At 43.1% G+C, this 25,955-nt stretch overlaps 1 protein-coding gene across 1 annotated transcript; it reads left to right on the top strand.

Annotated features, from left to right (window-relative positions):
* Positions 1 to 25,672, top strand: LOC129866884 (ammonium transporter Rh type C 1-like). The gene is made up of 11 exons (XM_055939902.1): positions 1 to 243; positions 8,543 to 8,735; positions 20,565 to 20,715; positions 20,930 to 21,077; positions 21,170 to 21,336; positions 21,502 to 21,639; positions 21,821 to 21,957; positions 22,101 to 22,225; positions 23,207 to 23,280; positions 23,659 to 23,720; positions 24,711 to 25,672. Exons 1-11 carry the CDS (start codon positions 21 to 23, stop codon positions 24,748 to 24,750), a joined length of 1,458 nt encoding a protein of 485 aa, XP_055795877.1. The 5' UTR covers positions 1 to 20; the 3' UTR covers positions 24,751 to 25,672.
* Positions 25,673 to 25,955: the final 283 nt, after the last annotated feature.

Here is a 25,955-nt window from a genome sequence, read left to right as displayed (position 1 = left end):
ACCATTGTGGCGATACCAGAATGGGTTGTAGACAAAGCTTTAGGCAATGCTGTGACCGGCCGAAAGATACCAATGTCCGAATTAGTCTTCCAGCAGTGTGTTTCGTATGGCAAATTGCCATGATCATCTTATTCGGCATTTTTATCCGTTATGACCAAGAATCCGACGCACATTGGGCAGAGTATAGAAAATTTCGAAACATTTCCAGTGACATTGAGAACGACTTCTATTTCAGATACCCAAGTAAGTGACCCAAAATGATATGCTCGGTTGCTTTTACATTTCCGTAAGTTATGTTTTCTTTTTAAATTGTTTTTTTAAATTAAAATTTTATTTAAACACCAACCAGTTGTGATACAAAATAGTGATATATTCCAAACAAATCTTTGCCAATTTGGTCGTTTTATTCAGAAACGTTGGTCATTAGGGTAGTCATATTCCTCTACAAAAGGATCACTTTTTATTGTCATGTTAATAAAAAAAATGTCAACGCATAGCGTAGTATTTTATTTAGCCAGGCAAGTCAGTTAAGAACAAATTCTTATTTACAATGCTGGTCTATCCCGGCCAAACCCTAACGACGTTGGGCCAATTGTGCGCTGTCCTATGGGACTCCCAACCACAGCCGGTTGTGACATAGCCAGCCCAATTCCAAATCTCTACTACAATGACCTGAGCTTGAATGTACAATTAAATAGTTGAGCAGTTATTAAACTGTACATTTAATTTGTTGAGAAATAACATGTCATGTTAAGGTTATGACACCTACTATACTATTCAGGGCTGGCGTCAGGACGAATCAGTTGGATGGGTATTTGATTTCAATAGGGGGGCACTTCTTTTCACTGCACCTCCTATGTTGCACATGTTTTTAAATAGATGTTATAGTAAAGGCATAGGCGGCACGTGAATTTCAACTTTGGGGAAGTTCCCAATGTATCCTTTTTTTGTGGAACAGTTTCATTTCAATAATACGTTTTTCGTTTCTCAAAATCATTGCCATGTGGTTAATTATAAAAATCGGAATTAAACCGATAACATTTAAAAGCTGAATCTAACGCAAGAGCACCAGCCTCTGGGCGGCAGGTAGCCTGGAGGTTAGATTGTTGGACCAGTAACCGAAAGGTTGCTGGATCAAATCCATAAACCGACAAGGTAAAAATCTTTCATTAACTGCCTGAACCAGAAAGGCAGTTAACCCAGTGTTCCCCGGTTGCCGAAGACATGGATGTCGATTATTAAGTTGAGTTAAATGCGGAAGACACATTTCAGTAAAGGACTTCAGTTGTACAATCCCCTTGACTGTCTGAACATGGTCCAGTGAATGTAGGTCCATTTACAGTTTCGATTTGGTTTTAGTCACTTTAAAGTATATTGAGTTATCCCCCCAGTAAAATACTACTTGAGTAAAAGGCTAAAAGTATCTGGTTTTAAATGTACTTAAGTACAGTGGTGGAAAAAGTACTCAATTAACATACTTGAGTAAAAGTAAAAAGTTAAAGTACACATCAAATTCCTTATATGAAACAAACCAGATGTCACAATTTCCTTTTTTAAATATAAAACATGTTTTTATTGGCAGAGTTCCTCTGTCCAGTGTCTGTGTTCTTTTGCCCATCTTAATCTTTTCTTTTTATTGGCCAGTCTGAGATATGGCTTTTTCTTTGCAACTCTGCCTAGAAGGCCAGCATCTTCACTGTTGACGTTGAGACTGGTGTTTTGCCGGTACTATTTAATGAAGCTGCCAGCTGAGGACTTGTGAGGCATCTGTTTCTCAAACTAGACACTCTAATGTACTTGTCCTCTTGCTCAGTTGTGCACCAGGGCCTCCCACTCCTTTCTATTCTTGTTAGAGCCAGTTTGCGCTGTTCTGTGAAGGGAGTAGTACACAGCGCTGTACCAGATCTTCAGTTTCTTGGCAATTTCTCGCATGGAATAGCCTTCATTCATCAGAACAAGAATAGACTAACAAGTTTCAGAAGAAAGTTCTTTGTTTCTGGCCATTTTGAGCCTGTAATCGAACCCACAAATGCTGATGCTCCAGATACTCTGTTGGCATCAACTAGTCTAAAGATGGCCAGTTTTATTGCTTCTTTAACAGCACAAAAGTTTTCAGCTGTGCTAACATAATTGGAAAAGGGTTTTCTAAAGATCAATTAAAATCAATTAAAATGATACATTTGGATTAGCTAACACAACGTGCCATTGGAACACAGGAGTGATGGTTGCTGATAATGGGCCTCTGTACGCCTATGTAGATATTGCATAAAAAATCTGCCGTTTCCAGCTACAATAGTCATTTACAACATTAACAATGTCTACACTGTATTTTTTATCAATGTTATTTTATTATTATTATTATTTTTTATTATTATTTTTTTTAAATTTTTATCCCCTTTTCTCCCCAATTTTCGTGGTATCCAATCGCTAGTAATTACTATCTTGTCTCATCGCTACAACTCCCGTACGGGCTCGGGAGAGACGAAGGTCGAAAGTTATGCGTCCTCCGAAGCACAACCCAACCAAGCCGCACTGCTTCTTTAACACAGCGCGCCTCCAACCCGGAAGCCAGCCGCACCAATGTGTCGGAGGAAACACCGTGCACCTGGCCCCCTTGGTTAGCACGCACTGCGCCCAGCCCGCGACAGGAGTCGCTGGAGCGCGATGAGACAAGGAAATCCCTACCGGCCAAACCCTCCCTTACCCGGACGACGCTAGCCCAATTGTGCGTCGCCCCACGGACCTCCCGGTCGCGGCCGGCTGCGACAGAGCCTGGGGGCGAACCCAGAGACTCTGGTGGCGCAGTTAGCACTGCGATGCAGTGCTCTAGACCACTGCGCCACCCGGGAGGCCATCAATGTTATTTTAATGGACAAAAAATTTGCTTTTCTTTCAAAAACAAGGACATTTATAAGTGACTCCAAATTTTTTGAACGGTAGTGTATATACTGTATATATATGCCTGCACCCGCACGCCCGACTAGCATCACCACCCTGGACGGTTCCGACCTAGAATATGTGGACATCTATAAGTACCTAGGTGTCTGGCTAGACTGCAAACTCTCCTTCCAGACTCATATCAAACATCTCCAATCCAAAATCAAATCTAGAGTCGGCTTTCTATTCCGGAACAAAGCCTCCTTCACTCACGCCGCCAAACTTACCCTAGTAAAACTGACTATCCTACCGATCCTCGACTTCGGCGATGTCATCTACAAAATAGCCTCCAATACTCTACTCAGCAAACTGGATGCAGTTTATCACAGTGCCATCTGTTTTGTTACTAAAGCACCTTATACGACCCACCACTGCGACCTGTATGCCCTAGTCGGCTGGCCCTCGCTACATGTTCGTCGTCAGACCCACTGGCTCCAGGTCATCTACAAGGCTATGCTAGGCAAAGTGCCGCATTATCTCAGTTCACTGGTCACGATGGCTACACCCACCCGTAGCACGCGCTCCAGCAGGTGTATCTCACTGATCATCCCTAAAGCCAAAACCTCATTTGGACGCCTTTCCTTCCAGTTCTCTGCTGCCTGCGACTGGAACGAATTGCAAAAATCTCTGAAGTTGGAGACTTTTATCTCCCTCAACAACTTTAAAAATCTGCTATCCGAGCAGCTAACCGATCGCTGCAGCTGTACATAGTCCATCTGTAAACTACCCACCCAATTTACCTACCTCACCCCCATACTCTTTTATTTATTTTACTTTTCTGCACTTTTGCAAACCAGTATCTCTTCTTGCACATGATCATCTGATGATTTATCACTCCAGTGTTAATCTGCTAAATTGTAATTATTCGATTTATTGCCTACCTCATGCCTTTTGCACACATTGTATATAGATTCTCTTTTTTCTACCATGTTATTGACTTGTCTATTGTTTACTCCATGTGTAACTCTGTGTTGTTGTCTGTTCACACTGCTATGCTTTATCTTGGCCAGGTCGCAGTTGCAAATGAGAACTTGTTCTCAACTAGCCTACCTGGTTAAATAAAGGTGAAATAAAAAAATAAAAAATAAAAATATATATATATACAGTGGGGAGAACAAGTATTTGAAACACTGCCGATTTTGCAGGTTTGTAACGGCGGTCCTCCTCCTCTTCATCTTCGGAAGAGGAGGAGTATTGAGGGAACCAAGGCGCAGCGTAGTGAAATTACATTTTATTAACGAAAAAACACGAACTTGAATAAACTAACAAAAATAACAAACGGTGTAGACAGACCTATACGACGTACTCACATAAAACAAGAAGAACGCACGAATAGGACAATTAGACTACACAAACCGAACAAACCGTAACAGTCCAGTATGGTGCAAACAATTACACAGACACGGAAGACAATCACCCACAACGAACACTGTGACAACGCCTACCTAAATATGACTCTTAATTAGAGGAACGCCAAACACCTGCCTCTAATTAAGAGCCATACCAGGCAACCCAAAACCAACACAGAAACAGAAAACATAGAATGCCCACCCAACCTCACGTCCTGACCAACTAACACACATAACAAACTAACATAAATAGGTCAGGAACGTGACAAGGTTTTCCTACTTACAAAGCATGTAGAGATCTGTAATTTTTATCATAGGTACACTTCAACTGTGAGAGACGGAATCTAAAACAAAAATCCAGAAAATCACATTGTATGATTTTTAAGTAATTAATTTGCATTGTATTGCGTGACATAAGTATTTGATACATCAGAAAAGCAGAACTTAATATTTGGTACAGAAACCTTTGTTTGCAATTACAGAGATCATACGTTTCCTGTAGTTCTTGACCAAGTTTGCACACACTGCAGCAGGGATTTTGGCCCACTCCTCCATACAGACCTTCTCCAGATCCTTCAGGTTTCGGGGCTGTCGCTGGGCAATACGGACTTTCAGCTCCCTCCAAAGATTTTCTATTGGGTTCAGGTCTGGAGACTGGCTAGGCCACTCCAGGACCTTGAGATGCTTCTTACGGAGCCACTCCTTAGTTGCCCTGGCTGTGTGTTTCGGGTCGTTGTCATGCTGGAAGACCCAGCCACGACCCATCTTCAATGCTCTTATTGAGGGAAGGAGGCTGTTGGCTAAGATCTCGCGATACATGGCCCCATCCATCCTCCCCTCAATACGGTGCAGTCGTCCTGTCCACTTTGCAGAAAAGCATCCCCAAAGAATGATGTTTCCACCTCCATGATTCATGGTTGGGATGGTGTTCTTGGGGTTGTACTCATCCTTCTTCTTCCTCCAAATACGGCGAGTGGAGGTTAGACCAAAAAGCTATATTTTTGTCTCATCAGACCACATGACCTTCTCCCATTCCTCCTCTGGATCATCCAGATGGTCATTGGCAAACTTCAGACGGGCCTGGACATGCGCTGGCTTGAGCAGGGGGACCTTGCGTGCGCTGCAGGATTTTAATCCATGACGGCGTAGTGTGTTACTAATGGTTTTCTTTGAGACTGTGGTCCCAGCTCTCTTCAGGTCATTGACCAGGTCCTGCCGTGTAGTTCTGGGCTGATCCCTCACCTTCCTCATGATCATTGATGCCCCACGAGGTGAGATCTTGCATGGAGCCCCAGACCGAGGGTGATTGGCCGTCATCTTGAACTTCTTCCATTTTCTAATAATTGCGCCAACAGTTGTTGCCTTCTCATCAAGCTGCTTGCCTATTGTCCTGTAGCCCATCCCAGCCTTGTGCAGGTCTACAATTTTATCCCTGATGTCCTTACACAGCTCTCTGGTCTTGGCCATTGTGGAGAGGTTGGAGTCTGTTTGATTGAGTGTGTGGACAGGTGTCTTTTATACAGGTAACGAGTTCAAACAGGTGCAGTTAATACAGGTAATGAGTGGAGAACAGGAGGGCTTCTTAAAGAAAAACGAACAGGTCTGTGAGAGCCGGAATTCTTACTGGTTGTTAGGTGATCAAATACTTATGTCATGCAATAAAATGCAAATGAATTACTTAAAAATCATACAATGTGATTTTCTGGATTTTTGTTTTAGATTCCGTCTCTCACAGTTGAAGTGTACCTATGATACAAATTACACAGCTCTACATGCTTTGTAAGAAGGAAAACCTTCAAAATCGTCAGTGTATCAAATACTTGTTCTCCCTACTGTATATATATACACTGCTCAAAAAATAAAGGGAACACTAAAATAACACATCCTAGATCTGAATGAATGAAATATTCTTATTAAATACTTTTTTCTTTACATAGTTGAATGTGCTGACAACAAAATCACACAAACATTATCAATTGAAATCAAATGTATCAACCCATGGAGGTCTAGATTTGGAGTCACACTTAAAATTAAAGTGGAAAACCACACTACAGGCTGATCCAACTTTGATGTAATGTCCTTAAAACAAGTCAAAATGAGGCTCAGTAGTGTGTGTGGCCTCCACGTGCCTGTATGACCTCCCTACAACGCCTGGGCATGCTCCTGATGAGGTGGCGGATGGTCTCCTGAGGGATCTCCTCCCAGACCTGGACTAAAGCATCCGCCAACTCCTGGACAGTCTGTGGTGCAACGTGGCGTTGGTGGATGGAGCGAGACATGATGTCCCAGATGTGCTCAATTGGATTCAGGTCTGGGGAACGGGCGGGCCAGTCCATAGCATCAATGCCTTCCTCTTGCAGGAACTGCTGACACACTCCAACCACATGAGGTCTAGCATTGTCTTGCATTAGGAGGAACCCAGGGCCAACCGCACCAGCATATGGTCTCACAAGGGGTCTGAGGATCTCATATCGGTACCTAATGGCAGTCAGGCTACCTCTGGCGAGCACATGGAGGGCTGTGCGGCCCCCCAAAGAAATGCCACCCCACACCATGACTGACCCACTGCCAAACCGGTCATGCTGGAGGATGTTGCAGGCAGCAGAACGTTCTCCACGGCGTCTCCAGACTCTGTCACGTCTGTCACATGTGCTCAGTGTGAACCTGCTTTCATCCGTGAAGAGCACAGGGCAACAGTGGCGAATTTGCCAATCTTGGTGTTCTCTGGCAAATGCCAAACGTCCTGCACGGTGCTGGGCTGTAAGCACAACCCCCACTTGTGGACGTGGGCCCTCATACCACCCTCATGGAGTCGGTTTCTGACCGTTTGAGCAGACACATGCACATTTGTGGCCTGCTGGAGGTCATTTTGCAGGGCTCTGGCAGTGCTCCTCCTGCTCCTCCTTGCACAAAGGCGGAGGTAGCGGTCCTGCTGCTGGGTTGTTGCCCTCCTACGGCCTCCTCCACGTCTCCTGATGTACTGGCCTGTCCCCTGGTAGCGCATCCATGCTCTGGACACTACGCTGGCAGACACAGCAAACCTTCTTGCCACAGCTCACATTGATGTGCCATCCTGGATGAGCTGCACTACCTGAGCCACTTGTGTGGGTTGTAGACTCCGTCTCATGCTACCACTAGAGTGAAAGCACCGCCAGCATTCAAAAGTGACCAGCCAGGAAGCATAGGAATAGCCAGGAAGCATAGGAACTGAGAAGTGGTCTGTGGTCACCACCTGCAGAACCACTCCTTTATTGGGGGTGTCTTGCTAATTGCCTATAATTTCCACCTGTTGTCTATTCCATTTGCACAACAGCATGTTAAATTTATTGTCAATCAGTGTTGCTTCCTAAGTGGACAGTTTGATTTCACAGAAGTGTGATTGACTTGGAGTTACATTGTGTTGTTTAAGTGTTCCCTTTATTTTTTTGAGCAGTGTATATATACTGTATTTACAAAAAAATATATGGGGGATTGGAAGTGATGCAGACAATTACATTGATGGAAGCTACAATCTATCTGCAATATTAAAGCTGATCTACTCCATAAAAAAATGAAAATAGTGTTATTTACCAGTATGTACCTTCAGCACCTGACAGACATTAGGACTATAAGGATGTGTCTTTTACATTTTTTACATCCAATACCCTGATCAATTAAACTTGTTTGCGGACATGGGCCATGAATGTACTGGCAGGACTATTTGTTGCCATGTAAAAAACACTTAGGGGCCCAGACAGACTGTTGTGTTGGCCCAGACTGGCGGGAGTCTCAATCCTGTAGAGGCAGAGCAGATTAACACTGATAAAAACATTATGATCGCAATCACAATCACCTGCACTACTTTAGCTACTTCAATTTCAGTGTTTGCAATGGAGATACACATGCAAGAAGATCCTGTCTTCTGCTCAGTATTGTGATAGAAGAGGATAACCATGTACCTACATCACCACCAGATTATGGCTGTGGGTGAGATAATGGGCAGGTTGTACATATTTTTCTGAAATAGTTCCAGACAGCATAAATGTATTCATCAGACATTTTGTCAATATAGTTTGATTTAATCAGAGGATGGATATGTTTGATCAAAGACCCATCAGTCATTTCCAGCTCCAATTCCATTTATCGCCTTGGTTGAACTTTGATTGATATGGAACTGACACCAACTGACCCTCTCATTTCCATGACAGTATTGATCTGCACTTCTTCCTCCTTTCTACCTCTCTCCCTCACCCCCCCACATCCCCTATCTCTCTCAGGTTTCCAGGACGTCCATGTGATGATCTTTGTGGGCTTCGGTTTCCTCATGACCTTCCTGAAGCGCTACAGCTTTAGCGCCGTGGGCTTCAACTTCCTCATCGCTGCCTTCGGCCTTCAGTGGGCGCTGCTGATGCAGGGCTGGTTCCAATCTCTGGACCCCATGGACGGAAAGATCAAGATCAGCATCGAGAGGTTAAAGTTAGACGGCTTTGGTCTAACAGTGTTAAACTAGTTTTCTTGGTCTATTGAGATCAGTGAATACTAGTATCGGATTTGATAGGTGAAAGTGATGTGGGTTGAAAAAATAATTATATAGACCTAGTTAAAGCATCCCTTTTTTCAGCGCAGTGAATTATATAAATCCATACAATATTGTATGGATTGATTTTTTCTTTTTTTAACAATCTCACCCCATTCAACAGCAATGTATAGAGCTCTTCTGGCTGACCATTCACTGACTATAGTATGTATAACTTTTGCATGAATGAGTCATATGTGAATGAGTCAGTCATTCAGAACGTAGACCTACGTCATTGAAATCAATCCATAGAATAACATATGTTCATGGAAGAGGATCATGTGAGTGTGAGTGCCAGAAAGAGCCTATTTAAAAAACATATATATATATATATGACCTTTATTTATACAGGTTTTTTTCATTGAGATAACATCTCTTTTCCAAGAGAGACCTGATCCAATAGCAGCATTGGGAACAACGTTTCAGACAAAACAACTTACATACACTGACACATGAAACAAAACTATAAACACACATACAGTACAACAAAAACATTTCACGTTAAAAACACGAAGGTCTTGACTAAAAACAGCTGTCCTAAAGACGGAGAAGTGGTGTGACCAGTCTGTGTGTGAAAATCCATCATACAGTATCTTCAGAAAGAATTCATACCCATTGACTTATTACACATTTTGTTGTGTTACAGCCTAAATTCAAAATAGATGAAATTAATTTATTTTTCTCACCAATCTATACACAATACCCCATAATGGCAAAGTGAAAACATGTGTTTTTAGAAAGGTTTGCAAATGTATTGAAAATGAAATGTAGAAATATCTCATTGACATAAGCATTCACACCCCTGAGTAAATACTTTGTAGAAGCACTGTCGCAACGTTGTATTGATTAATGTGCAATTGCTGTTCAAATGATTAACTGTTTATAATTACGTGATTAAATGAATCAGGTCATTATTAACTCAGTAACCTAGGGCACCATGGGAAAGTTTGGTTTTGAGTTTCTATTTCCCAAATGAACTCAAAGAATATCAGAATATCGATTTTACAACAGTCGCTAATTAATTAATTTCCTCTACAGTCTCATCCTGTATGTCGCATAATCCGGAAATTTGTACAAACCCGAGTCCCACTACTACACCAATTGAGTTGATTATTTATTTACTAACAAGCTAAAATGATAATACGGTCAGCCGTGTAGCTCAGGGCTCCAGTGTAGGAATGAAAGCAGTGTAGAAACACGATTCCTTGGAAAGTGGTAACCGGGTGGTCCTGCTTGAGTTCACCCTCTTAGACACAGCTACTCGTCCGTAGCATAGATTGTTAAATGGTCCCTTTGTCTTCTTCAACCCCGTGTTGCGTTTTGGGTTTGTGACTACCTCGGACCTTGGCTGCAGCTCGTGGTCACCTAGTCTGCTATGTTAATTCTTAACTCACACGTTTTGTACCCTCCGGTCAGAAAGGGGCGTTTCCGTCTTTATGCCAAGTTCTCTGGGCGTCGCTAGTTACAAGGCAAGGTCTGGATTTTACTCAGATCCAATTTAGACAACTACCTTCACATTTCATCTTTACAAAAACATTCTATTTGATCTGGACATTTTCCACACAACGTACAGTATGCAAACATCAGGTACATATTGTGAAAACCTTTCAAGTTACAATGTTTTCATTATTACGTCATCATTTAACTTTTAATAACATAACATAAATGACATTCATTTTCATATTCCATCTATCGTCATTACCACCATTATGGCTGACGAAACATATTGTCCCAAAGTCCATTTATTGCACGTTACTGTTCTGAGGTAGGCTCTCCATAGGCCCATCATACATTCCATTCCTCCACAGTGAGAGGACAAAGGGATTTTGTCTGCTGCCTTAAGATTTACAATGGGTGTGAGATGTCATTAAAAAAAACACCTCCATACCTATCCCCCTCCGGTGGGTGTGAGATATATCATCTGTAGGAGTGTGGTCCATGGTAACTTGACCTGAACAGGCCAGTCATAACGGTCCCCCTCTGGTGAGTTAAACTTGGAAGGATTCTGCATGCTGCAACCCACCATAAGAATGACCATCGGATGTCCTGGTTTGTGGATCACCGTAGCAGTCCCACCCTGGTGGTTTACCCTTGTAGGATTTCTGCACACTGCAGATCACCACCAGAATGGACATGGGAGGTCCGGCGGTGGCTCTGGGTTCTGGCCCGTCGTCCGGTTGTCCCGGCTAATGGATCTAGGCAGTAACTTGGGCAGACGTTAATAACGCACAACACACGCAGTACATCATTATATTTCTTCCCCAAATGAGCGGCGTTGTTGCTTTAACTGGTGGTTGTATGGGAAACTTGTTTATGGCTCTATCACTTCAAAGGAAATTAAACAAAATTAATAAAAACATAAACAAGAGATATACAAAATATAGCTATCACACCTTAACCATCTAACTTGGACTATGTTCTATATATATCCAAGGTCTCTATCATGGCATTGACTCTAATGTCATATCTAGGGCGATCCTACTTGAAGATGGGTAGTTAAGGCATTTGGAAAAATGGCACCCTGAATGACAAAGCTTACATTGGAGACATTACAGGGCTGACCTAGCGAATTCGGGAGAGGAGGCTGGGGATGTTGTGGATGGACCCCCTGATGGGGTTTCAGGATCTATTGCCAACTTTTCGAAAATTGGGATCGCTTCCGTCCCACGGGTGATCCTAGTATAAGACCTCATTAGGTCTTCCATTGCACATGTGTGCCTGTGTACGTAGTAGGTGCACATGCCAAGGGAAATAAGACCAAGGATCATGTTAACAGTCAGGATACTGTCCGGCACCGTCCAAGAGCGGGTGACAGACCAATCTTTTGACTTGTAATCAGTCGAGTCAACTAAAAGTGCCTCATCCAGTACGTTAAGATCAACAGTCATTGGTCCCTTGTACTGGATTTGGTTTTGAATGGCTTGTGGTAACTCAAGGGAACGCTTAGCAAAAGCGTCAGGCATTTCAATCTGTGTCTATTGTGACGTCGGGAAGTTGGTATAGAGCGAGGTTGTCTATGTGGGTAATCGCCCCCTCTGGTACAATCTGGTTGGGGAGGTTCAATTGGGTGGTTGAGTCATGGCGTTCTTAAGTCATAGTGGCGGACACTAACCGTGTGTTAACCAACCATCGATTCCGTACCACCTCCACTTGTGCGGTGGCGGCCCCATCCCTTGTTTGGTTTGTTTGGCTTTACAGCGTTCTTCGCTGGTGATAGGCCTAGGACCACAAAGACGCTTAGTTTTATCCCTGACGAACGGTTTGCTAGGACTGAGGTAGTGGACGTCTTTGGTTAGAGTACACATTAACAGGTTTGGGCTGAGATAGAAATCTGTATTGTGTTCCTGATAAGCTTTGACTGGGGGGTGTAGCAATTTTCACATGGGTACTGTCGCGCCAAAATCGTACATTTAGAATCGTTTTTTAATCTATCGATATTCTCCAGTTCAACAACCGGCAGCGTCAGTAAAAATCCCACTTCATTACGATCAACATCAATGTGTATTGGGATTATCGACTCCAGACTATAGGCCAAATGTGACTAACAGCCTTATTGTGGTTGTCGTAGCTGAGGTCAATATGTCGTGCACCATTGAGAGGGGCACTAGATATGAGGGGATTCTATTCATGGCCAAGTGGTCCGTAGAAGAGCTAACTTCACAGAGAAAATCCTCCAATAACAATCGAATCAATTGGACATGGGCAAAGTCATGGTTCATGACCTCTACTAGCGTTCCTACAGATAGGAGGGTTTTGTTCAGGACAGTAGCATGTGTGTTTACCACCAGAATAGTGTCCTGGAGAGACTTTCCCTCATGTTGCAACCTGAGTGCCTGTTCTTTCATCTGTTGCTGGATACGGGGCAGCTCTTCAGTAATCTCCCTAACATTTCTCTTGACTGTGGCAAGACTAACTGCATTGACGGCAGTGGTACCTAGGGCAAATAATGACCCTACGGCTGCACCTATCGAGAGTAGCGCCCCGACAAATATTTTTTCTGCTGGTTCTGACTGGGTGACTGTGAACTTTTGGAGTTGGGCCAAAATATGGGCAGTGTCTAGCTGGGCGTGCTTAACTACCTGGGTGGTCCAGTCAATCCCGGGCCAACTCAAATGCGCCGCAGGTGGAATGTGTTGGCGGTACACATTCTCTCCATCTAGGCGGATGTACACCCTCTGCGTGTGTACTCTGCAGTTAGTTATATAAGGAGTCCTGGATCATAGCGGAGAATGATTCCCGTACGGGGTCCGCTCGTGATTACATCTGCTGGGTTGGTTTTGACAAGGGCACAGAGTGTCAGGATCAGCCAAAGGAACTCCATCCTACAGAAACGCATAATCAGAGATTGTTTGATTATTTCAGTTATTTATGTTTTGACAACAATTTTTCTGATTTTCCTATTTTGGACAGCACAGCGCAGGACAATATCAATAGTGACATCACATATACCTTGTAGCTGGGAAGAGAAGAAAATATGTTAGGTGCAATTTACTGATCTCCTGGAAGAGATCAGCTGAGGGTACAGTGGCTTGCGAAAGTATTCACCCCCTTGGCATTTTTCCTATTTTGTTGCTTTATAACCTGGAATTAAATTAGATTTTTTGGGGGGTTTTATCATTTCATTTACACAACATGCATACCACTTTAAAGATGCAAAATATATTTTTTTGTGAAACAAACAAGAAATAAGACAAAAAAACAGAAAACTTGACCATGCCTAACTATTCACCCTCCAAAGTCAAAACTTTGTAGAACCACTTTTTGCAGCAATTACAGCTGCAAGTCTCTTGGGGTATGTCTCTATAAGCTTGGCACATCTAGCCATTGGGATTTTAGCCCATTCTTCAAGGCAAAACTGCTCCAGCTCCTTCAAGTTGGTTGGGTTCCGCTGGTGTACAGCAATCTTTAAGTCATAACACAGATTCTCAATTGGATTGAGGTCTGGGCTTTGACTAGTCCATTCCAAGACATTTAAATGTTTCCCCTTAAACCACTCGAGTGTTGCTTTAGCAGTATATTTGGGGTCATTGTCCTGCTAGAAGGTGAACCTCCGTCCCAGTCTCAAATCTCTGGAAGACTGAAACAGGTTTCCCTCAAGAATTTTAATGTATTTAGCGCCATCGGCCATTCCTTCAATTCTGACCAGTTTCCCAGTCCCTGCCAATGAAAAACATCCCCACAGCATGATGCTGCCACCACCATGCTTCACTGTGGGGATGATGTTCTCGGGGTGATGAAAGGTGTTGGGTTTGTGCCAGACATACCCTTTTCCTTGATGGCCAAAAAGCTCAATTTTAGTCTCATCTGACCAGATTACCTTCTTCCATATGTTTGGGGAGTGTCCCATATGCCTTTTGGCAAACACCAAACGTGTTAGCTTATTTCTTTCTTTAAGAAATTACTTTTTTCTGGGCACTCCTCCGTAAAGCCCAGCTCTGTGGAGTGTATGGCTTAAAGTGGTCCTATGGACAGATATTCCAATCTCCACTGTGGAGCTTTGCAGCTCCTTCAGGGTTATCTCTGGTCTCTTTGTTGCCTCTCTGATTAATGCCCTCCTTGCCTGGTCCGTGAGTTTTGATGGGCGGCCCTCTCTTGGCAGTTTTTTTGTGGTGCCATATTCTTTCCATTTTTTAATAATGATTTAATGGTGCTCCGTGGAATGTTCAAAGTTTCGGATATTTTTTGATAACCCAACCATGATCTCTACTTCTCCACAACTTTGTCCCTGACCTGTTTGGAGAGCTCTTTGTCTTCAAGGTGCCGCTTGCTTAGTGTTTCCCTTGCTTAGTGGTGTTGCAGACGCTCAAGCCTTTCAGACTAGGTGTATGTATACTGAGATCATGTGACAGATCATGTGACACTTAGATTGCACACAGGTAGAGCTACGTCATGCATCGGGTGGTACGAAGTCGGTTTTATCATCACCACACCGTTGACACACTGCCAAAGCCCCAAAAGGCAGGTTTTTCGCTTTTGCGCAGTTTACTACTACATCATGGCTCTGCAGCGTCATCAGCCAAGCCGCTATTCTGCTGTTGTGTACAGCACCCTCATGGATTCGTTGGCTTTTCAGAAAAGTCACAGGCTGGTGACATGTTTCTATGACCACCTTTTGTCCGCCAACATAACTGGTGAAGTGTTTGACCGCCCAGATTGTCGACAGTAGCGCTTTTTCGCAGTCTGAGGACTTGTGTTCAGCAGGGTTGAGTGTTTTGCTCGAGTAAGTAAGCACACGTTTGTCTTGGTCGTATTTTTGGTACAACCCAGCACTAAGGCAGTGCTCTGAGAAACCGACTTCCAAAAAGAATGTCTTTGTTGGGGTATAGCAGGCAGGGTGCCTCGCATTGCGGGTTTTTCAAGGAAGCCACAGCTTCGTCGTGAGTTCCCTCTAAAACGAATGGGGTATCTTTCTGAAGACGGGTCAAAGGCTTTGACAAGAGAGATTGACGGGAGTAATTGACGGGAGTAATTACATACTCCCAAGAAACTGCACACCTCATTAAGGTTTGTAGGTGTTTTGATGTTGCGGACTGCTTAGATTATGTTAGACTGTGGCAGGATGCCCTCAGCACCCACCAGAAGCTCAATGTAGTTTACCTTGGTCCTGCACCATTGTCTTTTCATGATGGCCAACTTGGCCCGTGTCCCGTGTTGGGTAAGAACGTGGTCCATCTCATTAAGGGGATGTGACCAAGTCTCACTTCTCATGAGAAAGTCGTCCACGAAGATTATCGTCCCCCTGGAGGCTGCGTCTGGCATTGCCTTGTGCAGGAAGATGTTGAACTCTGAGGGGGAATTTGCATACCTGAACAGGCAACGATTGAACGTAAAGAGCTTGTTCAAGAAAGAGAAAGCCAACTTGTGTTGTTCACGAGGGTTGACTGCCATGGTCCAGAAACCATTTGCCCCGTCGATGGTGGAGAAGTACTTGGAGTTTGCCACCTTTGGAAACTCTTGGTCGAGCTATGTCATTGGCCAACGAGACAACGGAACTAGCTTGTTGAGTTGTCTATAGTCAACCGTAAGGCTATTCTGGTGGCATTTACCCGTTGGTTTCAGAACAGGCCACATGGGAGCGCTGTACATACTGTTACATTCCCTGATTATCCGTTTAGCTAATCAAATCAAATGTTTATATATAGCCCTTCTTACATCAGCTGATATCTCAAAGTGCTGTACAGAAACCCAGCCTAAAACCCCAAACAGCAAGCAATGCAGGTGTAGAAGCACGGTGGCTAGGAAAAACTCCCCAGAAAGGACAAAACCTAGGAAGAAACCTAGAGAGGAACCAGGCTATGAGGGGTGGCCAGTCCTCTTCTGGCTGTGCCGGGTGGAGATTATAACAGAACATGGCCAAGATGTTCAAATGTTCATAAATGACCAGCATGGTCAAATAATAATAATCACAGTAGTTGTCGACGGTGCAACAAGTCAGCACCTCAGGAGTAAATGTCAGTTGGCTTTTCATAGCCGATCATTAAGAGTATCTCTACCGCTCCTGCTGTCTTTAGAGAGTTGAAAACAGCAGGTCTGGGACAGGTAGCATGTCCGGTGAACAGGTCAGGGTTCCATATCCGCAGGCAGAACAGTTGAAACTGGAGCAGCAGCACGGCCAGGTGGACTCGGGACAGCAAGGAGTCATCATGCCAGGTAGTCCTGAGGCATGGTCCTAGGGCTCAGGTCCGCCGAGAGAGAGAAAGAAAGAGAGAATTAGAGAGAGCATACTTAAATTCACACAGGACATCGGATAAGACAGGAGAAGTACTCCAGATATAACAGACTGACCCCAGCCCCCCGACATATAAACTACTGCAACAAAAATACTGGAGGCTGAGATAGGAGGGGTCAGGAGACACTGTGGCCCCATCCGATGAAACCCCCGGACAGGGCCAAACAGGCAGGACAGAGAGTCGATAATCTCTTGTACCGCTGCAAGCGGAATTTTGTAATGTCTCACAAATGTAGGAGCTGCTCCGGGTGGCATAGGAATACGCACCACATGAATGCTTGTAACACCGCAATCCAGCGAGTCTGTCGACCAGATCTCACTGTGTTTGTTAACCTCACTAGGGTACGTGGGTACGCTACGCTAGCGTCCCACCTGGTCAACATCCAGTGAAATTGCAGAGCGCCAAATTCAAAAACAGAAATACTCATTATAAAAATTCATAAAACATACAAGTGTTATACCTCGTTTTAAAGATGAACTTCTTGTTAATCCAACCACGGTGTCAGATTTCAAAACGGCTTTACGGTGAAAGCATACCATGCGATTATCTGAGAACAGCGCCCAGCAGACAAATCATTACAAAAAGTTACCAGCCAAGTAGATGAGTTACACAAGTAAGAAATAGAGATAAAATTAATCACTTACCTTTGATGATCTTCATATGGTTGCACTCACAAGACTCCCATTTACTCAATAAATGTTTGTTTTGTTCGATAAAGTCCCTGTTTATATCCAAAAACCTCAGTTTTGTTTGCGCGTTTTGTTCAGTATTCCACAGGCTCAAATGCAGTCACAACAGGCAGACGAAAAATCAAAATAGTATCCATAAAGTTCATAGAAACATTTCAAATTATGTTTATAATCAAATCCTCCGGTTGTTTTTAGCCTAAATAATCAATAATATTTCAACCGGACAATAACGTTGTCAATTTAAAAGGTAAACAAAAAAGGCGCGCATGAAAAATCTCTGGGACACTGTAGGGTCCACTCATTCAGAGTGGTCTTACTCTCTCATTTTTCAGAATACAAGCCTGAAACCATTTCTAAAGACTGTTGACATCTAGTGGAAGCCATAGGGAAGCAGAACAAAAACAAAACCAATCACAGTTAAAGACTAGTTAGATTGTTTCAACAGCATAGCTAACTAGCTGATTTACATAATCTACATTCGCTATGATCAGCTGACAGCCCACGCCTCTTTGCCCTCTCTATGAGCAGTAGGCTGTAAACTTGCTGGGATGAGTGTGATTTTACAGAAAATAAAGGCCTATGCTGTTGAAATGTTATTACAGGAACATTAGATAATGAACTATGAATGTTAATATCAACTGTGGTTTCGGGAGGTAGGGTGTCCTTTTCACTGAGCACGCTAATACTATAATAATTCCCACGCTAATGCCATAAGAGCAGTTTCGTATCCTAGCAGAACAAATTGTTATAAAGTAAGATGTAAATTAAGGGCTCTATTAAACGCGCAGTGCTGAAGAGTTGAAATTCAAAGGTAATTTACAATTGAGCCTACATATAAAGCATTTAGCGCGAATGCAGTTTGCGAGCCCTTAAAACCTCTTACTGCAGTGGGCTAAATCAGGGTCACACAATGTTTCTTGGTAGTCTTAAACAAATCTACTTTGAAATTGAATTATTCACCTCACACACATGGTTATGGGCTTAAAAAAAGAAGACACCTGCACCATGTCAGATATTGAGTTTAAATGTATTCAATTTTGAGTTTGCATCCCAATATTACACTTTATATACATCACAGAAGACTGAAATATAACAAAACTGTTTGACATAGAAACACTGAATTTTCGGCGTAAAGAAAAAGAGTATTAATTATGGAATTAAGAGAAATCTAACATTCCACTAATGAGACCACTAGGTAATTTGGCTGCAGGAAAGGTGTACTCTGTGTTGTGAGGTGTACAGAGTTACAGTAAGCTCCAAAAATATTGGGACAGTGACACATTTTGTTGTTTTGACTCTGTACTCAAGCACTTGGAAGTATGATCATATTTATTTTACAGTTATAAGAAATGTGAAATCTTATAGTAAGTTGTTTATAATGTTTATGATTGTTACTATATTTAGAAAGCATTTCAGTCATTTCAAGCCCTATTACCCCACTTATGTTGAATAGAAAAAATATATTTGATTTTTCATATTTTCATAATATTTGTACTACATACTTGAGCTTGTGTCCTCAAACATGAGTACACCTCAGCAATTTATTTAAAAAATACCAGAAAGGTAAGTTCCAGACCTTTCCAAAACTATACAACATTAACATTCCCAAGAGTGTGCAAAACTGTAATTAAGGCAAAGGTTGGCTACTTTGAATAATCTCAAATATAAAACATATTTTGATTTGCTTAACACTTTTTTTATTACTACATTATTCCATGTGTTATTTCATAATATTGATGTCTTCACCATTGTTCTACACTGTAGAAAATAGTCAAAATAAAGAAAACCCTGGAATGAGTAGGTGTGTCCAAACTTTTGACTGGTGCTGTAAGTATTCAGACCCTTTGCTTTGAGACTCGAAATTGAGCTCAGGTATATCCTGTTTCCATTGATAATCCTTGAGATGGTTGTTTGGAGTCCACCTGTGGTAAATTCAATTGATTGGACATGATTTGGAAAGGCACACACCTGTCCAAATAAGGTCCCACTGTTCACAGTGTATGTCTGAGGAAAAACCAAGCCATGAGGTTGAAGGAATTGTCTGTAGAGCACCGAGACAGGATTGTGTTGAAACACAGATCTGGGGAAGGGTACCAAGAAATGTTTGCAGCATCGAACGTCCCCAAGAACACAGTGGCCTCCATCATTCTTAAATAGAAGAAGTTTGGAACCACCAAGACTCTACCTAGAGCTCGTCGCCTGGTCAAATTAAGGAATCTGGGGAGAGCGGCTTTGGTCAGGGAGGTGACCAAGAACCCTATGGTCACACTGACAGTGCCCTTAAGTTCCTCTGTGGAGATGGGAGAACCTTCCAGAAGGACAACCATCTCTGCAGCACTTCAACAATCAGGCCTTTATGGTAGAGTGGCCAGACGGAAGCTACTCCTCAGTAAAAGGCACATGACCGCTGCTACAATTTTGCCAAAAAGGCACCTAAAGGACAATATTCTCTGGTCAAATGAAACCTAGATTGAACTCTTTGGCCTGAATGCCAAGCGTTACTTCTAAAGGAAACCTGGCACCATCCCTACAGTGAAGCATGGTGGGGCAGCATCCTGCGGTGGGGATGTTTTTCAACGGCAGGGACTGGGAGACTAGTCAGGATTGAGGGGAAAGTACAGTGATTGATGAAAACCTGCTCAGGACCTCAGACTGGGGCGAAGGTTCACCTTCCAACAGGACAATGACCTTTAGCACACAGCCAAGACAATGCAGGAGTGGCTTCAGGACAAGTCTCTGAATGTCCTTGAGTGGCCTAGCCAGAGCCCGGACTTGAACCAGATGGAACATCTCTGGAGAGACCTGAAAATAGCTGTGCAGCAACGCCCCCCATCCAACCTGACACAGCTTGAGAGGATCTGCAGAGAAGAATGTGAGAAACTCCCCAAATACACGTGTGCCAAGCTTGTAGCGTCATACCCAAGAAGTCGCAAGGCTGTAATTGCTGCCAAAGGTGCTTCAACAAAGTACTGAGTAAAGGGTCTGAATACTTATGTAAATGTGAATCAGTTTTTGTATTTTTTATCTATTTGCAAAAATGTCAAAACATGTTTTTGCTTTGTCATTATGGTATTGTGTGTAGATTGAGGAAAAACCAATTTTAGAATAAAGTTGTAACGTATCAAAATGTCAAGGGGTCTGAATACTTTCTGAATGCACTGTACCAACCTAGCCTGGTCCCAGATCTGTTTCTGCTGTGTTACAATGACCAAATGAGTTGGCAAGTCAGCAAAAACAGATATGCTACCAGGCTGACACCGACCCACTATACATTGTAATCCTGCCCTGGTTCCTTCCTTCTCAGTCTGATCAATGCAGATTTCTGCGTAGCCAGCTGCCTAATAGCGTATGGGGCGGTGCTAGGCAAGTTGAGCCCAGTCCAGCTGATGGTGATGACACTGTTTGGAATCACTCTGTATGCTGTGGAAGAGTTCATCGTCCTCAACCTCATACATGTAAGTCTTTACTAAATAAAGGCTTTAATATTAAGTCCTGCATAAAACCTGCATACATGGTTCTCACAAATGGCCCACAGTGATGCTGTATCAAGGTCTGTGCTTGATTGATTTTCTGAATTCATTTACCGTTACAATATGATTTTGTGGAATAGATGTTATCCACATATATGAATAAGGTGGCTGGTTTACTGTAATTCATTCTCCCCTACAGGCCAGGGATGCTGGCGGCTCCATGGTGATCCACACATTCGGGGCTTACTATGGTCTGTCCATCTCGTGGATGCTGTACCGGCCCAACCTGGACCAGAGCAAGCGTCTGAATGGCTCTGTCTACCACTCAGACGTCTTTGCCATGATCGGTGAGTCGGATTCACAATAGTTGACGCTTTGCACATTTTCCATACTGGTATAGATGCAACTGTACTACCATGGATCCACCCCTGTCCCGTAGGAACCCTGTTTCTGTGGATGTTCTGGCCTAGTTTTAACTCAGCCATCACGGACCACGGGGATGGGCAACATCGAGCGGCCATCAACACCTACCTGGCCCTGGCCTCCACCGTCCTCACCACCGTAGCCATCTCCAGTCTCTCCCAGAAGACCGGCAAGCTGGACATGGTAATTGACCATTTGGTGTGCCTTACATACATTGGCCTTGTCCCAGATCTGTTTGTGCTGTCCTGCCAACTCCTATGGTCATTGGTGTAATGGCCATTCCCGTTTCCTTTTTATCATGCATCTCCGCTCAAGCTATTGGCCAACTTTTCTGTTCCTGTGTTCCAGGTTCACATCCAGAACTCCACACTGGCAGGGGGTGTTGCCGTGGGTACGGCAGCAGAGTTCATGCTAATGCCTTATGGGTCTCTGATCATAGGGTTCTGCTGTGGCATCATCTCCACCCTGGGCTACATCTATATCACGGTAATGTAGATTATGGAGTCACATCAGCTTTATTCATCAGATTTATTTGCAACTTTCCACAAAATGTGCCCACCGAATGCAGTGAAGTAGTGTAATTGCTAGTTAGAGGCTAGTATAGTAGTGACTACTGACTGGGCTACTCATATTTGATTAGTGGGCATGTATGTGTCTGTTCCCTCAGCCATTCATGGAGAAGTATCTGAAGATCCAGGACACGTGTGGCATCCACAACCTCCACGCCATGCCTGGGGTCATAGGGGGCATTGTGGGCGCCGTCACTGCTGCAGCCGCCAGGGAAGGGGTTTATGGCAAGCAGGGGTGAGTTATGTGATATCATTATGCACATCCAATGGTGGCACAGAAGATGGACAAGAATGCTGCAGCAATGAAGCCTGTTCAGTTTATCTGCTTCCAATTGTGTTTTTTCCCCCCTTAGATATAGTAAATGTTTTTTTTAATAGGTTGATAAACACATTTGACTTCACGGGGGAATGGAAAGACATGGTGCCGAGCCGGCAGGGAGGACTTCAGGCAGCAGGGCTCTGTGTTGCCCTCTGCTTTGGAATCGGAGGAGGAATCATTGTTGGTGAGTTGGACACAATTTAACCGTCTCTAGATTAGGTTGTGTGTGTGTGTGTGTGTGTGTGTGTGTGTGTGTGTGTGTGTGTGTGTGTGTGTGTGTGTGTGTGTGTGTGTGTGTGTGTGTGTGTGTGTGTGTGTGTGTGTGTGTGTGTGTGTGTGCGCTGGTCAAAACAGGTTCTGAGATCCCAGGCCACCACACAAACAAAGCTAATATACTGTAAGATCAAAGGTTTTAAAATTCACAAAAATCTGGTTCACACACTCAGTCCCAGAGATGCAGTACATACTGCTGGATGTCCTCAAGATTGGCTGCCACCACCACCCTTCGGTCATCATCCGCTCGTGGCACCCAGCCCACAGAACAGTGCTGTCAGTACAGAGGGAGGAAACATCCATTCTGAACAGAAGTATTCGACCTCACCCACACGTTTAGGGGTCTACCGTTCCTTATCTGCGTGGTAGTGGACGTTGTCGACACTGGTCCCCCTCCGGGTTTCGGTGGTGGCGGAGGCAGCAGCAGTGATGGCCATCCCCCTCTATCAGTAGGCCCAGACTGGTGCTGAAAGCTCCCTTTTCAGTTGTGTGGTAGCTCGTTAAGTCAATCAGGCCCTGGTGAGGCATACCTGGGCCAACTCCTGTCTCCAAGGGGAGTCTACAATAAATCAATTAGGAAACACAAAAAGGAAGGAGAAACACAGCAAACAATAGAAATCATGCAAAATTTGAATAAGGCTCACAAAGTATATTAAATAAGCAAGGTCACTGCACACACAAAATAAATATTACATTCATACAAAAAAGTATGGTCTCCATTTTGGGTTAAATATAAGGGAGACAACATGTGACACATTCATGAGTGTTTTCGTGAAAACAGGTTTTGAGGTAGCTGACAGGTTCATGTAGTATTGTGCGGCTGGCGTGGCGTATTTTAATAATTGCTCTATGTACTCCGTGGTGGTGAGATGAGGATGGTGTTTGTCCCTAGGCTGTATCCTGAGGATGCCTATCTGGGGGGATGCTCCTGATGACAACTGCTTTGACGATGAACTCTACTGGGAGGTGAGATAATGTACTAAACCATTAAAGTCCAAATGCATTCATAGCATGAAGACTGAAGTCATTTTCGAGCGATCTTTCTGAAGGTGATTTCTTAGCATTTCTTTTGTTGAGAATTTGAATCAAAACAATGTGTCATTGTTAAAGGGAAGTATATATATTTTTCCCCTTAAACTGTTTCCCTAATACTAGTTATGTCCTTCATTGAATGGTCAATACTAATATTTAGCTATTAGCTTGTTTCCAGTCTGAGGAGGTTTGCTTATTATGACTAAATGGTCTTTGGTTTGTAGAGGCTAAGGAAGGCTATAGCAGTGGAAACTATATACCTCTTTTACATGCTTTTGGAAGTTCCAATCAAATGTTGATTTCTGTTCTCAGTTACCTGAGGATGAAGAGAGCATTCCACCTATGGACAACAACCACATGCGGAACAGGGATGTGTAAGTAGCAGATTTGTGCAACATTATGGAGGTTAGATTGTAAGGCTTTTGTTCATTATGCCTTATGATACGATATTAGTTCCTGTTTTTTTGGTTAGTAATGTTACTTGACCTGGATTTTAACCTTTAAACGTCCCCTTTAATTTTTGTCAGATGGTCCGAAACCATCCTCAGAGAATTGCTTTCATTTACGTCTAATTCTTTTTTCTGGAAAAGGCTTAAAATAAAGATTAAAATCCAGGTCATGTGACATGATTAACCAAAACACAGGGCCCTAAAATGCCTTTGTCCTCATAAAATGTGTTATGTCAAATATCCTCAAGATGGCAGCAGACCACTGTGCCATATGAAGTGTATGCCCACAGCTAGTGCATACAATCTTTGTTTGGGCCCACACAATACTGTAAAAAATTGCCTCAAATTAGTTGACAGCATGTTGTTTCAGAGTTTTTGAAATGCTGAATTGGAAAGTCTTTGTGTGTGTGTGTGTGTGTGTGTGTGTGTGTGTGTGTGTGTGTGTGTGTGTGTGTGTGTGTGTGTGTGTGTGTGTGTGTGTGTGTGTGTGCGCGCGCGCGCGCATCTGTTCTGTGTGTTGGTAGGGGTGTTCCATAGCCCTGGACGGGTGCTTTCTGAAAGTGACCTTGAAGTTATCCAGTTGCTGTTGTGCTTGGCCTGAAAATGACAATGGTACTGCTTTTAGAATAGGGCATTTTCATGGCAGTGTCTGGGGATTAAAAAAAAAACTTTTACTGTGAGTGAGAGAAGGATTTTGTCTAATTAGGTGGAATCTGTCTATTTGATGTAGAACAATATAGAAAAAGAACAGGAACGAACTTTCTCTCAATTCCCTTTAAGTAAAGCAACGTGAAAATAGAAAGTGTGTACTGGTCAGAAAGTATGAATAAACGGTCTGAAGCCTATGTGTAGTCCTGGGCTGTACCAGTTTCACGCAAGGGTTGTAATCTTCATGTAACCTTGTGTCATTCACAGTACAGAATCCCATTTCTCTATGGAACAGAGTCAGAACTGACGCTAGAGCCTGATGTCATCTCCCACCTACAAAAACTGATGGTTCTATCCTACACTGACTCATGCTGGACAGAAAACACTCCTCTCCTCCTGTTCTGTTCATGGAATTTAGTCAATCTTTACTTGTGGAATCACAACAAGAACTCCCTGAGAAACAGTGACATTTATCTTTGTTTAATGAATTTCTTTTGGCAAATAATAGAATAACCAGACAAAAATAATGGTGGCATGTTTTTATCACCAGTCGAATCCTAAGCAGGTAACCCTACATCGTTAATATTAACAGTAAGATAGGTGACTGTATTTTCCACATTGTCATTGTGTCACCTTACCAAAATAAGGCCCAGGGCCAAACCTCCGGTGATGCTGGTGTGAGAGGAATTATTGTAATAATCAAAATTTGTGGTGATTATGTCCTTTTTGTCAGGTATAATCAAATACAATTGTCACATGCTTTGTAAACAACAGGTGTAGACTAACAGTGAAATGCTTACTTACGGGCCCTTCCCAAAAATGCAGAAGCATAAATGGTCAGGAACCCTAACACGGCAGCTATCCACTGCAGCGCCATCTTCAATCTTCTACTGTATGTCATGTTTTGTTCATAGCTTAGGTTGATGTTTTTTTGGTCCAGCTGGTTTTATGGTTTATCCAAATGGCACTATGGAATTTCAGCTCAAGCTTTCATCGTTTAGTCATAGAACCTGATTAAATTTGCATCGCTGCATTCAAGGAGTGTAAAGTATATTTATGACTGTAGAGAAAGGGGGTACATTACTGGTGTTTATAGTGAGATGTGAATTTGATTAAACTAAATCAAGGCAATGAAAACTGCTGTGTTTGGATGTCTTCACTTATAACCTGTTTTACATATTTAATTTATTGTTCATTGTAATCTGTACATTATGAAGCATTTTATTAAATCTAGCTACCCATTTGTGCAACCTCGTCACGAAGTGTTTGAGACTATTGTAGTGGAGTAGGTCTGTTCGTTAACCAGAAGAGAAACTTGGCTGATAAACCTTGTCACTCTGGTCCAATTGGGTCTAGGTCCAACTTTTTGCACCTGAGAAGACCTCTGTGTAGCCTCTTTTTTTGGGGGGTCCAAACAAGAAGTTCCCTCACAGAAAAAATTAAGTTACTCCATAATTTCATTTTTCAGGTCTTCTGCTTTGAAAACATTGAGTACGAAATAAGTTCAGTCTT

The sequence above is a fragment of the Salvelinus fontinalis genome, chromosome 12, assembly GCF_029448725.1.
Source record: "Salvelinus fontinalis isolate EN_2023a chromosome 12, ASM2944872v1, whole genome shotgun sequence".
Taxonomy (NCBI): domain Eukaryota; kingdom Metazoa; phylum Chordata; class Actinopteri; order Salmoniformes; family Salmonidae; genus Salvelinus; species Salvelinus fontinalis.
Note: the sequence above shows the minus strand (reverse complement) of the source record. Positions and strands in the feature narration are given on the sequence as shown.